Source organism: Manihot esculenta, chromosome 6 (assembly GCF_001659605.2).
Source record: "Manihot esculenta cultivar AM560-2 chromosome 6, M.esculenta_v8, whole genome shotgun sequence".
NCBI lineage: Eukaryota > Viridiplantae > Streptophyta > Magnoliopsida > Malpighiales > Euphorbiaceae > Manihot > Manihot esculenta.
This window is the reverse complement of record NC_035166.2, coordinates 22,858,078-22,874,400: the sequence shown is the minus strand read 5'-3', so window position 1 is coordinate 22,874,400 and position 16,323 is coordinate 22,858,078. Positions and strand designations below refer to the sequence as shown.

At 31.5% G+C, this 16,323-nt stretch overlaps 1 protein-coding gene across 1 annotated transcript; it reads right to left on the bottom strand.

Annotated features, from left to right (window-relative positions):
* Positions 1-11,809: 11,809 nt before the first annotated feature.
* LOC110617081 (flavonol synthase/flavanone 3-hydroxylase) lies at positions 11,810-13,159 on the bottom strand. The gene is made up of 3 exons (XM_021759684.2): positions 12,701-13,159; positions 12,304-12,625; positions 11,810-12,211 (listed from the first exon to the last, which is right to left on the bottom strand). The coding sequence occupies exons 1-3, from the start codon at positions 13,132-13,134 to the stop codon at positions 11,942-11,944; spliced, it is 1,026 nt and encodes a 341-aa protein (XP_021615376.1). The 5' UTR covers positions 13,135-13,159; the 3' UTR covers positions 11,810-11,941.
* Positions 13,160-16,323: the final 3,164 nt, after the last annotated feature.

Genomic DNA, 16,323 nt, shown 5'->3' with positions numbered 1-16,323 from the left:
CCAAAGTCTTGGACCCGCTTGCCCATAGCTCGATAGATTCACGATGGTCCGCACCTTTTTTAGTTCAAATCTGATGAGTTGGTCTTGATAGACTTCGTAGCATGGCTTCTTTCATGTGATGCCCCTGATCCTCGGTTAGTTTGATTCCCTTTTCCAGCATTTCTGGTCCTTTTCATGGCTACTTAGCTTCTGGTTTCTTTCCCATATCCGTTGCCTTTTGTTCTTGTTGCTTTCTGGAGCTTCTTGTGAATTTTAATTGATTATTCTTGCTTCAATCGTTGCTATCACTGGCGGAGAAGTAGAGGCCAAATGCTTTCCCTGGTGTGCAGCTATTGTTAGGGTTTTTGGTTGAATGGGCTTCTAGGCTTTCTTTTTGTTGAGTTTTTGGATCATAATACTTCTTGTATGTAGGCTTTCGATTTTTTGTTAATGTTTGAATGTTGGGTTAGACCCTTATTATCAATGCTAATTTCAATAAGAAAATATTTTTAAATAGAAAAGAAGGTATTTTCAAAAAAAAAAAAAAAAGAGGAATTTAAAAAGTTGTAAAATTTATTATTTTTATGATTAAAGTTATTATATATATATAACCCATAAATTATTGTCAATTATTAAATTTCTTTTAGATAAAATATAATATTATCCAAAACGAAAATTAATTTTATTGCTTGTCTAACTGGATTTTGGACACATGTTAGATTCGGAGTTTCCATATTCTCGGTTCCTACTTTCCCAACTAGTTAGGTAATAAGCTAATTGAAGTGGTGTATTTACTATTTAGTTGTAGTAAGTAATTCAGCTAATTGGATTCGATAATTAGAAAAAAAAAAAAAAAAGATGACGTCATTGACAATAACTAGTGAAGATTTAACCTTCGTGCCGTAGTTTACTGTCAATTTGTTACCTACTTCCATATATTGATCGTTTAGATGTAACATCAAAGCAATTATGCTTTATACACAAACAGCTATCATGGCCATTCTACTTGATATATATTAAATCCAAAAATATATATTATATATATACGCCACTATTAAATTTCCAAATTTTTATAAATTAATTAACTTTTTTTTTTTAAATGATAAATTAATTAACTTATAATTATTTAAAAATTACTCAATCAAAATATTTTTATATTTTATAAAATTAAAAATTTTAATTATTTTATTAAAAAAGCTTATAGTTATTTTAAATTATTTATAATATTTAATTATATATTATTTATTTCTATAATCTTAATATTTATGTAATTTAATTATAAAATTAATATAAATTCAATAATTTATTCAATAAAAAAATTAAAAATATTTAATTTTATAAAATATAAAATTTTTTTATTTATGTGTATTTAAAATTCAACACTTAAATTTCTATATAATTAATTCATTTAATTTAGAGATATTTTCATCAATAGTTTTGTTAATCAACCAGTTTAATCGAATAAATATTTTAAATAGTTAAAATATTTTGTAAACGTTTATCTTTATTAATGTAGATAAAAAAATTTATATTATACAAATTACACTTTGATTTTTAAATTTTAGCGTAATTAACGGATTAATTCTTATATTTTTATAATTGAATTCTTAAATTTTTTTATATTTAATTCATTTCAAATTACCGTTGTTTCATTCATTATAAAAATTAATTTAAAATTAGTGGATGGTCAAACTTTTAAAAGTATAATTTATTTTTAAAATACTATTTTTAAAAGTTTACAATCTACTTAAAATTATTTGGTATCACTTAAAAATAGTTGAAATTATAAGTATTTTGTAAAAATTTTAAAATTATAAGTATTAAAATATTTTAATAAATAGAAATTAAAGAAAAAAATTTCAAAAATAATTGAATCAGATAATATAAACAAAAATTAATGTTAACGTAAGTGTTCTTTCAAACAAAAATGAAAAATCAAAATATTTAAATTATAATAGATATAGAGAAAATGAATGAAATCATAACTCCTTAATATTTTTAATTTAAATTAAAAAGAAATAATTAAGACATTAATTTTTATGCTTTTAAATAAAAGAATTGGAGTTTATAGATAAATTGATTATAGATGAATTTAAATATATAATTTAAAAATATAAAAATTAATATATTGATTATGTTAAAATTTAAGTGTATATCTATTTAAAAAAATAATAAAAATATTTTCATATTTTCAACGATAAAAATGAATGGAACGATTTTTAATTGGTAAAATTGATTATTAGATATTTAAGTATTCAATTTAAAAAATATAAAGATCGAATGTTAAAATTTAAAAATTAAATTATAATTAACTCTAAATTATTTTATATTTTTTATGCGTTTACAAATTGAATGAAAATTATCATAACGGTAAAAACATTAATTTGGAGGTAGATAAGCAACTGAAAAGGCAGGAACACGTTTATTAATTATTAAGGACAGATTATAATGAAGCTCTAGATATCAAGTCATTTTCACTTTATTATCACCAACTTTTATCTTTTTCATCTTTTGTTTTTTATTGAAAAAATAACTTGTTTTCGCACGTGCACCAAATTTAAAAAAGCATACAAAGGCCGCCCCATGGAAGCACACCAAGCGGAGCTCTCACTTGATGATTGTAGCCTTCAACCAGATATTCTGGCCCTCGTCTCAGCCATTCCTAGAATAGAATTAAAAATCAATCAATAAATAAATATAAAATTAATTCCAAGCCCAGCCCATGGAAATAAATAATTAAATAATAAAAGAACCTCTGCGGTTCTGCTACTTGGATAAACCCTTGAGGCAGCTGCAATTTTCTCTGTTTTTTTTTTTTTTTTTAAAAAAAGGAAACCCTAGTGAGATGTGGCCATTTTTTCGCGAGGACCAACTCATAGTTTCTGCGTTGGAGAGTCCTACATGACAGAAGATGTGGACCTGCTGCCGATCAAATGTGGACGAGATATATTACACATTGCTTCCTTTTTTTGAGACCACTTGCATTGCCACTTATATATGCTGCGATTACTGAACGTGACAGTTTACCAATCCTTTTTTAGTTATACCCTCTCTTTCTTTTTTTATTATTAATTTCTCATCTCCTTCTCCTTCTTCTTCTTCCAATTGATTTGCCATTCTTCCCATTTCACCAACACATTCTACGCATATGTTCCTCATTAGGGGATATTTGATTTAATTTTGATCATGATATTGCACAACTGTCTAGCTAACGTGCTTTCTCATCAGCACTCAATTTTGATTATTGAGATTCTTTCCTTTCCATTTAATCCCAGCCTCGTTATGAGCTCAAATATTCTTTATTTTTTTTTTTTGAAAAGTAAATTTAGGGAGTTGCTTCTCTTCCTTGAGGTGAACAAAGTAATTTTTTAAAATTTTTAAAAAAATTGAGATAAAATATTAATCAAATAAATAGTAAAAATTTAAAATTTCTGAATTGATTTATCCAATTAAATAAGGTGCAAATAGGAGAAGATTGTATAGACGGTAGAGAATTAGTCCAATTAATCCATATTCCAAAAGAAAGGTTGGTGAAGGAAGAAAGATATATAGACAGTTGGAATCTTTCCATTAATTAGCACTGAAAATAGGAACAGGGAGTTGGGTCACATCACTTTCGTCACTCCTTTTGCAACCAATTCATAGTGTTTACTAATTAACAGGATGGAAATTCTAAACTTTTTTCTTTAAAAAAAATTATTATTTTATATGTGATTGAAAATATTAACATAAAAAACCCCATTTCTGATTAACAATATCTCCCACCCAAATAAAATTTTATTTATTTTTTTTTTTGGGGAAAAAAGGGAAATTTGCAAGAATGTGTGATGCACCCAACAGGCAGATTCTTGGGCCAGTGTGAAATGGTATCTACTTCACGTGGACAGCACACCCCTCATTCCTTGTAGTTTGTCATTCACAACAACAGTCAAACTCAAATGTGTAATGGAACACGTGATATAGGAATTTGGGCTAAGGAAAAAAGAGCCTCCATTCTCCAACTTGTTGGGATGATGTTGTATTTTGCGTCATTTTTAAATTACTTCTGGTTCCTATGATTTTGTACCCATATGCAACCCTACGTTTCAGTCATGGCTACGTCTATAGCTCTACTGCCTTCTCACTTCTCATCCTCTGTAATTCCATCCTGCTTCTCTCTGTGGTCCTGAGGTACCCAATTATCTTTTTGTTGATGTCAACATCATCAATACTATCTTAATACTGCTTTTCCTTCCATGTTACTTAGTTTATAAATTTCTACTACGTCCATACTGCCTGAGTTATAGCAGCAGAGTTGGAGATTAATTAGCCTAATGGGACCATACACAGACCACGATTGAATCATTTTAATTTGGTAAACAAAAACTTACTGATAGTTCTAAGTTACATGGTTTAATAAGGTGGCTACACGAGGACTCAGGGTTCTGAGATAGTAAATGGACTTGATATAGTAAATAAGAGTAATAATGGAGTTAGGTGGAACTTTTAGATGGTTTAAAGTTGAAATTATAGAGAAAGTGGTGAGATTGAAGAAGATAAAGTATTTGTCTATTGAGATGTGGGTAAAAGAGTTGAGTTATTTGTCTATTGGATAATGGAAAACGACAGACAGAAAATCTATCTATCCTTTTGAGATGCATGCAAATGCAATAATTCACACACACATATATATATAATCGCAGATGTATTAATAATAGCAGGATGATGAAAACAAATGCAAGTGGTGCCATTGATGCTGATTTCTCAAGCTAAAGAAGAAAACTACAACTTCTGTCCTCGAGAATCTTTTGTCTTCATTCTCGTTCTACATAGCATATCATCAATTTTGATTCTTTTATTTTTTAGTTTCTTTTTCTACAATTTAATCCCAATAAATATACTATTTGGGGCTTCTAAAAAAAGTTATTAACGGAAGATATTTGAAAAAAGAAAAAATGGACATCGCCAACTAAAATTAGGTTAACCAAGAAATTGGAAGAAATAGCTTTCACAGCCAAAAGTATACATTTATGTGGAGGAGTTGGCATTTTTCGAAGTCATTATTTTCAGCCTTTTTCACATGCACAGACAAAATTTTGCGTATATTATCTTATCCTAAAAATCCCATGCAAGCCCAATCAACCCTCACCAACTAGGCTTGATAATGACTATCCATTGCTGTATTAGATCAGGACATGCACTCCAATTTCACTCTCCTCATATCAAAAGTTAATTTCTACCTTTTTTTTTTAATTCATTTTGAAAACTTATATATCCTCGAAATTATATAGTTATACTGAACTAAAAGAAATTAATATGTTTATAAAAAAAGAAGAAGAAGAAGATCATAGTGTTCATAGGGAATCACAAATTCTTCTATGCTTTATGAGTACTTTACTGATTACTCTAATATTTGATTGAAGATAAAGGGTCTACTTTTACAACTCATTTATTAGTTCTTTACAATAAAAAAGAATGATTTGTTCTTCTTCTTTTTTATCATTTCAATTCAGCTGTAATTCTTTTCAAAATGTTGTCTTCCTTTTTGACACCCAATAACTAAAATAAAATAAATCTTAATTTTACTTTCCCTTTATCTCAGATTGTATATATATATATATATATATATATATATATGCGTTGTTGGTGGCATCTTAACTTTTTGTAGCCATAAATTTTGCACATGTAATGTTTAAAGTGATTGTTCTAAGCAGAAGATGTCATTAATTAACAAGTACAGGGCTATCATCTATTTCTATATGGTCGGAGTCTAATTTTGTAACGGCCTGTCAAAAGCCTGCCACTTTGCTGCCCTTCTAATCCAACTATTTCCTATATGTCACCTAAATAATTACTCCAAAATTCCAATCCAATGCTATTATCTATATTATATTTAATTTCTTTTTGATTCCAGAGAGAATATAATATGATTACAAATTATAACTAATGAGATTTCGGTCATGCAAAATTAACAATACTTTATTTAAGTACAGTGTACTAGAATTAATTATTATGCTTCAAAAGAAACTGTTTTACGTATATAAACTAATAAATTTCAAATTAATTACTAAATTCATCTCTTGCTAACAGAAAAGAAATCGCGAAATGGAGGAAAGAAAATTAATTGCTTTCTCTTGCTAGAAGAGGCTTTATATACAAAGAGTTAACATCTCACTTACTGAGCGGGAAAAAGGAAAAGAAAAGAACTGAGCTATTCTAACCAATAAGATAAATACATTTTGAGTATTACAAGTTAACTACCATTTCTCTTTTCTCTGTAACACTCTCCGCAAGCTGGAGAGTGAATGTCTATCACTCCTAACTTAGATAACAAGCCTTGGAAGGAAACTATACTAAACGGTTTGGTATACAGATCGGCGAGCTGGTCAGAAGATTGGACAGGCAAAAGCTTGATAATACCTTGTTGAATTTTGTCCCTAACAACATGACAATCCATTTCTATATGTTTTGTACACTCATGGAATGTTGGATTAGCTGCTATGTGAAGAGCGGATTGATTGTCACAATAGATTACTGCTGGTTGGCAAAGAGTAGTGACATGAAGATCTTGTAACAGATAAAGAATCCATTGAAGTTCACAGGTGGTAGCAGCAAGTGCCCTATACTCTGCCTCAGAAGAAGAACGAAGAAACAACACTTTGTTTCTTAGATTTCCAGCTAATTAGGGACTTTCCAAGAAAGACATTATAACTAGTGATAGATCTTCTAATATCCTCACATCCTCCCCAATCTGAATCACTAAAAGCTGTAAGTTTGAGAGCAGAAGTAGAAGGAAAGAATAATCCCTGTCCAGGAGAAGCTTTAATATGTCTCAATACCCTTCGAAGAGCCTGTTGATGATCAATGGTTGGGGATGAAATGAACTGACTTAACTGATGGGTAGCATAGCATAAATCTGGTCTAGTGGTAGTTAGATAGATCAGTTTGCCAACAAGTTTTCGATAAGAGGAAGCATCTGGCAATAGATCACCTTTGTCTTTGGATAATTTCAAAGCTGGATCCATGGGACTCTTAGCAGGTATGCTTGCAAGAAATCCAGTTTCTGAAAGAAGTTCTAGTGCATATTTTCTTTGACAGAGGGATATGCCAGCCTTAGTCCTAGCAACTTCTAATCCCAAGAAGAATTTAAGAGTGCCCAAGTCTTTAATCTTGAAAGTAGAATCCAAAAAAGCTTTCATCGGGTCAATTTCAACTAAATCATTTCTAGCAAGAATTAAATCATCAACATAGACCAGAATGGCTGTAAATGATTCTGAATTTCTTTTAACAAACAAAGAGTAATCAGCTTTGGATTGGCAATAACCACAGGTAGTAAGGGCTTGAGACAATTTGAAGAACCACTGCCTGCTAGCCTGTTTAAGTCCATATAAAGATTTTTGTAACTTGCAGACTTTATTTGGACTATCAGCTTTAAAACCAGGTGGAAGAACCATATAAACCTCTTCATTTAAATCTCCATGTAAGAAGGCATTATTGACATCTAACTGCTGTAAATGCCATTGATGAATAGAAGCCAAAGCCAATAAGATCCTTACTATGGTCATTTTAGCTACTGGACTAAAAGTGTCAAAATAGCCTATGCCCTTAGTTTGTGTGTAGTCTTTAGCTACTAATCTAGCCTTGTACCTTTCAATGCTGCCATCTGCCTTTTGTTTAATTTTGTACACCCATTTACAGCCAATGGGACTCTTATCTATAGGCAAATCTACCAACAACCATGTTTGATTTTGCTGCAAGGCAGAAATCTCAGTAGCCATAGCTTTTCTCCACTCCTCATATTTAACAGCTTCTATATAATTTTTGGGTTCAGTACTACTAGAAATGCTTAGAGTAAAGTGCAAGTGTGATGGTGACAAAGAATCATATGAAATGACAGAAGATAAAGGATAAAGGACACTAGGAGATTGGGACCTATTGAAGTTTGAAGATGTTAAATTGCAATGATAATCTTGTAAATAAGTAGGTGATTTCTTTATCCTTTGAGAGACTCTTGTGAGAGGAATTGAAGACTCACTATGAGGCTCAGGAACTAACCGAGACTCAATAGTAGAAGAAGACTCAGTGGCAAAAGGAGACTCATGAATATCAACAAAACTAGGAAATTGAAGAGAATCAGAATAGTCAAGATCAGAATGCTCATGGTGGATAATAACCTCATTGCTGCATAAGTCTGAGTATGGAAATACATGTTCTTGAAAAGTAATATTTCTGGATAAGAATATCTGTCTGGTCTTCAAATCCATCACAACAAAACCTTTAGTGCCATCCTTATAACCAAGAAACACACATTTCTTGGCTCTTGGATCAAATTTGGTCCTCCCTGATACAAGAGTAGATGCATAGCACAGAGAGCCAAAGACTTTCAGTTGCAAATAATCTGGAGGTTTCAAAAATAAAGTCTCAAAAGGTGAATTATCTTGTAAGATGGGAGTTGAAATTCTGTTGATAAGGAAAGCTGAATGAAGAACAGAATAGGACCAAAAAGATTTAGGAAGATGGGATTGAAACAAAAGAGCTCTTGCCACATTAAGGATGTGTTGGTGCTTTCTTTCCACTATTGCATTATGTTGAGGGGTTTCTACACATTTTGTTTGATGTATAATTCCCTTACTGTGATAGAATTCAGACATCTGATACGATTGTACACTCTCATATGTTTTAGCAGCATCATGCATTGCAATATGATTGATAGATAAGTTTCTAAACTTAAAACCAGGAGGGAATCCGTGTTTCTTGTAGCATGTATCTACAGTATGCCTCTGCTTTCCACAGTAGGTGCACACCTTTGCATTGCTAGAAGGATTTCTATAGAAAGCATTTCTATTCTGTGACTGATTAAAACTAATTGTTCTTTGAGAGTTTCCTTCAAGATTTGATGCCTTTGCAGTAATAAATACCTTCACATTTTCACCAAGATCCAATTGTCTCTCTTGCTGTACACTAGTGAGAAAACTTTATTTATGGAAGGCAAAGGATCTATAAGCATGATTTGAGATCTAACATGAGTGAATCTGTCATTCAGTCCTTTAAGGAAGGGAATTGCATAGTCATTCAGTACGTTAAGTTGAGAAGAATTTGGCTGCTTGAGAGCTATGGTTGATCCGAAAATAGTAGCAAGACTTTGTTGCTCAGAAAGTATTTGCACCCTGTAGTTTCAAACAGCGTTACAATGTTAGCATTAATTAGAGAGCATTCTTGACTAGAGATGGTGTGACAAACGAATTTGGACAGGAATTTAAGGAGATAATAGGTAATAAAATAAAGCTTGCAGGTTCTTTGTTCCTTGCTGAGCGCTTCTGTTGGCTAAAGATTTTTTGGCTCCGGAATAAGACGTTTTCCAGGAATTTAGCAAGTAGAGAAAGGCTCATTCGAGCTGTAACCGGAGCTCACAGGGCTGAAAACTAGCTAGAATGGTGCTAATGCCAACCCATATCTTTTAGATTCACTTGTTGGTTTCCAAGAAATTTATGGCCTTAGCGAGGAAAGCATTAAAGAACTACTCTGGAACGTGAAAGCCGCAGGCATGGAGACAAGTAGTCTAGTTGTGGAATACGCCATGGCTCAATTGGTCAAGAATCCAATTAAAGGTGCAATTCAGGGCTCAAGAAGAGCTCGACAAATTAACTGGGCTCAACCGTGTAATGGCTGACTCCGATATCTCTAACTCTCTTGCCTGAAATCGGCACCCTCTGGCCCCATTGCTGCTACATCACAAATCAAGTTCCAATGTCAAGATTGGTGACTATGAGTTCCAAAGGGAACAAATATTCATGTGAATCTTAGGGCCATAGGACGTGACCCTGCAGTGTGGCAAGTCCTAGTAAAATTTAGACCTCAAAAGTTCTTGGAGGAAGATGTAGAAATAAATGGTCAAGATTTTCTATTTCCGCCTTTGGGTGCAGGGAGGTGCAAGTGCCCTGCGCCTGCTGCCCAATTGGGCATGTATTTGGTTACGCCGATGTGGGTCTGCTTTTGCATAATTTCTGGTGGGCTCTTCCTGAAGTTGTAGCCTGAAGAGATGGACTTGTATGGTATCCCAGGGATGGCTACTTTCATCAAGAAACCCATTACAAGTTGTGCCAGCCCACTTTTTCAAACATCAGGGTTTAGATGTCAAACAGTTTTTGGTTTTTGAAATGATCTACCAGCTGTAGATCGCATTTCACATCTTGGCTGCGTGATGAGCAGGCTTTTGCTTTTGGTGGGCCTGCGAGAGTACTGTCATAAACAAGCCACAATGGGCTGGGTCAGTTCTGAAGCACTCTTTGAGTATGATTTTTCAATAATTACATTTTTTATAATTATTAATGGCCATCTTGCTGCAAGATATAATTTATTCGCCTATGAGGATTCTGCAACAGCGACGGATAATTTTTTTTTTTTTGAACTAGAGCGACGGATAATATTATCCATAAAATAAAAAATAAAAAATAAATATATATTAAAAATTTATAAAAAATTAATAAAATATTATAATTAAATCATAATTATTTATTTTTTTATTAATTAAAATATATTTATGACACATTTAATGGTAACAAATATATCTTTTAATATAAGTAAAAAATAACCAATAATAGTATATTTTTTATTCTATTATGAAATTGATTTTTAATAATATTTATTATAAAAAAATTCTTTCTATATATATTACTATATGTAAATTTATAAAAAATAATACAATTAAAGTAACATAATTATTTAATATAATATTTATTATAAAATATATTTATTTATTAAAATTTTATTTTATTTTTTTAAATTTAAATAATTTAACTTATTATTTATAAAAATAATATTTGATTTATATTTAAATATTTTTAAATTTAAATTATCTAATCTATTAGCCATTAAATTTATATTTTTAAAATTAAATTATTTTTTAAATTATTTTAAATTTATGAAACTCATTAATTAATAAATCATTATTTACAAAACCTTTTTATTTATAAAAATTTAAAATTAATTTCTCTAAATTTAGATAGTTTAATAAATAATTTCAATTATATAAATAAATTAAAAGCTAATTATGTGAGATAATTACTTTTTAATAATAAAAATAGTATATAATTTAAATAGTTTAATAAATAATTTTGATTATATAAATAAATTAGAAGCTAATTAGGTGAGATAATTATTTTTTAATAATAAAAATATTGTATAAAATTAAATTATATGATGAATAAATAATTTTTTTAAAAAAATTATATATTGATATTAAAATTTTAAAAATGAAAAATAAATTTATTAAATTGAAAAAAATAAAAAATGGAAGGTATAAAATAAAATAAATAATTAAAATTAAATAGTATTAAATGCGGTTGAATATTTATTTGATAAAAAGATTTTAAAAAATTAATTTTATAAAATACAAAATATTTTAATTGAGTGATTTTAGAATATAAATTAATTAATAAATTTTTTAAATATAGAGAAATTTAATAGTAATTTTTCTATTATATATAAAATTACCTAGATAACCCTATAAAATTTAAAAATTTTGAGGGGCCATAGCACCTTGGCCAGGGGCCCCTCCCCAGATCCGTCTGCACCCCTCAGTACTCTTTTGCTCATCTGGGTATTCACTGTTTTCTAACACTGGTCCGAGCAATACTTTATCCGCTGCCTTGAACATTCTGTACTTTTTAATACTGTTTTGATTCATGGGTTCTTCGTTTTCGTCATATGTGGTCTCCATTTGCCCTTCATTTCTTGGGTGCTGGATTCTGTGATTCACCGGATTGGAGCAGCAGAATTGGGAATCTTTGTTTTGGGTGATTTTGATTCTATTAATTTCATGTCAATAAAATTATATATTTGGCGTGCTATGTATCAAACTTAAAACAGCCTTTTGCATCAAAAGTAAAAACTCACTCTAACATTTTCTCATCAAACTAACAACTCCAGCCCTTTTTTGATAAAGTTTGCCCCTTCTGGAGGGACCAAAACATTTCTTGTTTGGCTAATTATTGATTGCATAATGGGTAATGTGGATGACATCCTCAGGTCTAGAAGGAGGATGGGTCTTGTTTCTCAATCTCAGCTCCTGATACTCCTTGAAAAAGAAACCTCTGTACTTGGGTGCCTCTCCAATCTCTCCTGCAAACTGAGGCAATGGCTCAACCCATTTGTCTCCTTGCAAGTTGTAGAAGAATGCATACGAGTATCTGCTTTTTCCTTCGGGTCTCACCACCCTGTGGGTTGCACTTTTGAACTTCTTGTTGCTCAGCACCTTCTCCATATTTTTCAAAGCCGGCCATGAAAATATATGAAAATTGGAAAAAGAGACAGAAGCAAAAACAATTGGCATTGATAATTGATTACCTGGATAACATCACCAACGTTGACCACTATATTATGCTTTGCAGGAGTTACAGGAATCCATTTTCCGTTCTTCCGAACTTCTAATCCTCCAGCTTCATCCTGGAACACAAAAGTGAACCAGTTTCCATCTTCATGTTCTGTTATTCCGTTGTTCTCATTTTCGGTCGCCGGAAAATAACGCAAAGCTACCATGAAATCCCAGCTCCTATCATGGTTGAATTCTTTAAGGAAGTTTGGAGGGAGACCCAGACACTCATTTAAAATGCTCTCTATGATGAAGCTTGTCTTAATCAAGTAAGAGAAGATCTCTTCCACCACCTCCCTAGCAAGATCTCAATAATTATCAACCTCAATCTCAATTAATAGGCAAATAAACAAAAATTAACAGTTCTCTAACCTGAATCCAGGAGGGTTTGTGGGGTAGACATTGAAGCTAGACCCTGGTGGAAAGACCAAAACGTACTCGTTTTTGTCTGGTGAGTGGTCTGGCTGCCTACTATAACCTGCAGGGAGTGGTGCATCTGGGCCAGGACTTGACAGGCGTTTCACCTCATCTGGAAAATCAAAAAATTCCTTGGAGAGCTTGAGAGCTTGGTTCATCAAATCGACGGGAACTCCATGGTTCTCAATTTGGAAGAATCCATACTCAGAACAAGCTTGGGAGATTGTTTCTATGGCCTTATTCTTGCCATCTTCGTCACCATCTCTAAAGAAATGTGACAGATCAACAGTAGGAATGCTTAAGTTGTCCATTTCAAGTGACTGTGTGCTTGGTTGCTCTGGAGCAAATACTAAAAGCAGATCACAAGGACGAGGATCGGTAGTGGGCATCTTTTAACAAAACTAGATGACAAATTCCAGTAAGATGTCTACAGATCTCTGCCCTTATGTTGTTTATTATTTTTGTTTTATTAATATTTTTAAATTTTATATTTATTTCAATACAATGTATCAGATTAACATGGAGATATTAAAAAAAATAAAGTTGAATTCAAGAAAAAGCATTCGGCAAATTATCAAATATTTCTGTGGTACTAACCCATTATAAACTTAATAAATTAATAGTATCACTCAACCACATGAAGCATCTAAGAATTTTCCTTTATTTGTCTCTTTGCAACAAGTGGGTGTGACGATGGTTGCTAGCTAGACTGAATTTGTTGCATTTTCTATAAATTAAATAAACTAAATAAGACATTATTATTATTAATTATATTATGATTATTAATTTAGTGTATGATAGATTTAACAACTTGAACTACCAGCTTATATTAAAACCTTTCTGAAACAGAATGTGGGTTGAAGAAAGGAAATGAATCTTCCATAAGCAACAGCTAAATTTTGTTTGAATAATTCCATTAATAATTTGTTCTCTTGAATTCGGAATGAGAGCAGCCACTGTATCAGAGGATTGATTTGTTTTTCAAGCAACTTCAGAATTGATTTTAAACCACCCTTGAGGAGGAGTCGTCCAACGCATTTCACTATTAGTTCCTGCAACCAACTGATCTGATTGATGTTGTCATATATTGAAAAGATGCCATCCATTTTATTTCATTACATGGGTTCAAAATCCTATGAACTGAACTGATAGCATTAGAAATTTGAACTTCAAAAATTACCTTGCATCTTTCTTTCCAAATGTGCCAGCATGTGTAAGCTATAATATGAACATCTTCAACCTGGAATACCTTCTCTTGCATTTTTGCAGCTAAGAAATTCCACCAATCAGTAAAAGATGAAAAACCAACCATAGTAAGTTTATAAGAACATGGACTAGCAAGCCAAGTAGCTCTGGTATGATCACAACTAAACACAGCATGCTCTAAAGTTTTCACCTCTTGATTACAAATTGAGCATAAGAGATTCAGGTACTGAACCCATCTCCATGAATCTTCCCAGCTAAGTGTATTGAACCCATCTCCAATATTATATCTAATCCCCTTCTTAAGTAAATCCCTTCCCATTAAAATACTTTTCCAAAACTAAGAAGCATGGTATTTAGACTGAGCATTCCATCTTGCCCTTCCAACTTTGGGTTTTAGCTTCCATTTTTTCTTTGATGAAATGTAAAACTTTAGATTTAGACCTACACCAAAAAGAAGGAAGACCAGAATATTTCTCTGCATGCATCATTTCTTTCATATTTAAAATCTCCAATATACTCATTTTCACATTCAGAGGAATGTTTTTACTAAACTAAATATGTGACTTATGAAAGTTGATACGCGATCCAGAAGCCGCTGCAAACTTTTGAATCATACTTTTAAAAATCAGGGCATCATTTATAGTTCCTCTTCCAAAAAGAAGAGTATCATCTGCAAAGAACATGCTTGTAATAACTGGAAATCTGTTAGTCATTTTATAACCAGATAAATTTCCATTTTGCACCTCATGGTAGAATAAAAAGGATAAAGCTTGTTCATTTTGTTTTCAATTAACCATAGTTGGAGGATAGAAATCCACATGTTTTTTGCCTTAAAGCTTAATAGACTAAAAGAAAATCTTGGGCTTCGGTTCTCATGGCAACATTAAACAGTAAGTACCATGTCTATCACATGTTTCCTCCAGCAAAAACTCACCATGTAAGAACAAAAATATAACATTCCCGATCTAAATTTTTGGATTCAATTTTTACTTGATATAAAATAGATAACTTAAATTATTTATTAGTTTACAAGCTTGCTAATATAAACCCATAATCTTCTTCACCAAAATTGCAACATTCTTATAGCAAATCAATTGTATTAAATTAAATATATTTGTTAAGTTAGAATCCAACTTTTGAATATTATAGTTAGCTAGCGTCTTGAGCGGCTCTATCTTGTCTAGCACGAGTATCTCTTCCTCACTAATTTCATACAATTTTTCTAATTCATAATAATTTTTAAACTAATTATAATAGTCCGAAATAAATTATGAAGTCTATATTAACCTATTTATATACTATTAAATAACTTGAATTAACGCTAAATAAAAAATAAATTTAAAAATTATTTACATCAATTTAAACTGAATTATTAAAAAAACACAAAAAAAAAAAAAAAAAAAAATCCTGGTTACACTTGGCTTAGAGATGGGGAGGAAGAGAACTCTCTTTTAGGTAAAGGGAGGATCCTCCCCTGAAGGAGAAGAGAGCACCTCCTCACAAGGCAGAAGACAAGTTAAGAACTCTCAGAAAAAAAACAGCCAAAAAAAAAAGGAAAATTCTCTCTAAAAATCAAGTCTAATAGTATATAATTAATCCTTTTTACTTAAAAATTTCAAGTTCTACTGTTTTGTCCTTTAACTATTAATAAAAACTATATACATTTTCAAATTTTATAATGACAATAGTACTAAGTTAACTATACCTTATTAAAATAAATTAATCTGTTTTCTTTTTCTCCAGTTAGCCAAGTCTTGCCGTCGGTTTCCCTGCTCCTCTGAACAAAGGAGACTCTCTTCTCTCACTTCGTTTTGGGGGTTTCCTCTTTCCATTATAAGTGGGTTCTTTTTTTCTTTCTGGTAGATCTTAAACTTATTGTTGAGATAGGTTTTCTTTATTAGATCTATTTTTCAGATCTTCGATTTTCTATGGTGCGTATTTCAGTAGGCTTATATGGGAAAGAGAAAGTTTTTTGAGTCTTTTCTAGTCTTGTATGTTCCAAGCTACCGATCCATGAGCTTTTGTCAACTGAAACATGTCTCTTCTCTTATAACTCCCATGATTTTGATGACAGAAATCACTTCCCCTTTGCCTAGCGCAAATCAACTTAGATAAATAATAAGCAGAGTCTCTCTTGGCCTTTACTGATTTTTTTTTTCCCAGCTAAATCTGGCTTCTATAGATGGAGTTTCATTTTTGCTAGATCTGGTGGGTGCATGCATTTCGACTAAAGCAAGAGCATTCCTTCTAGTCAAGCAGCAACATATCGCGAGTCGGTCTTGGTTGGATCTCCTTTGGGCTTCAGCGAGTCTTTATAGCTTTTCGCTATTGTAGTTGGAGATCTACCTCTACCGTTCTTTGTTTGCTCAGGC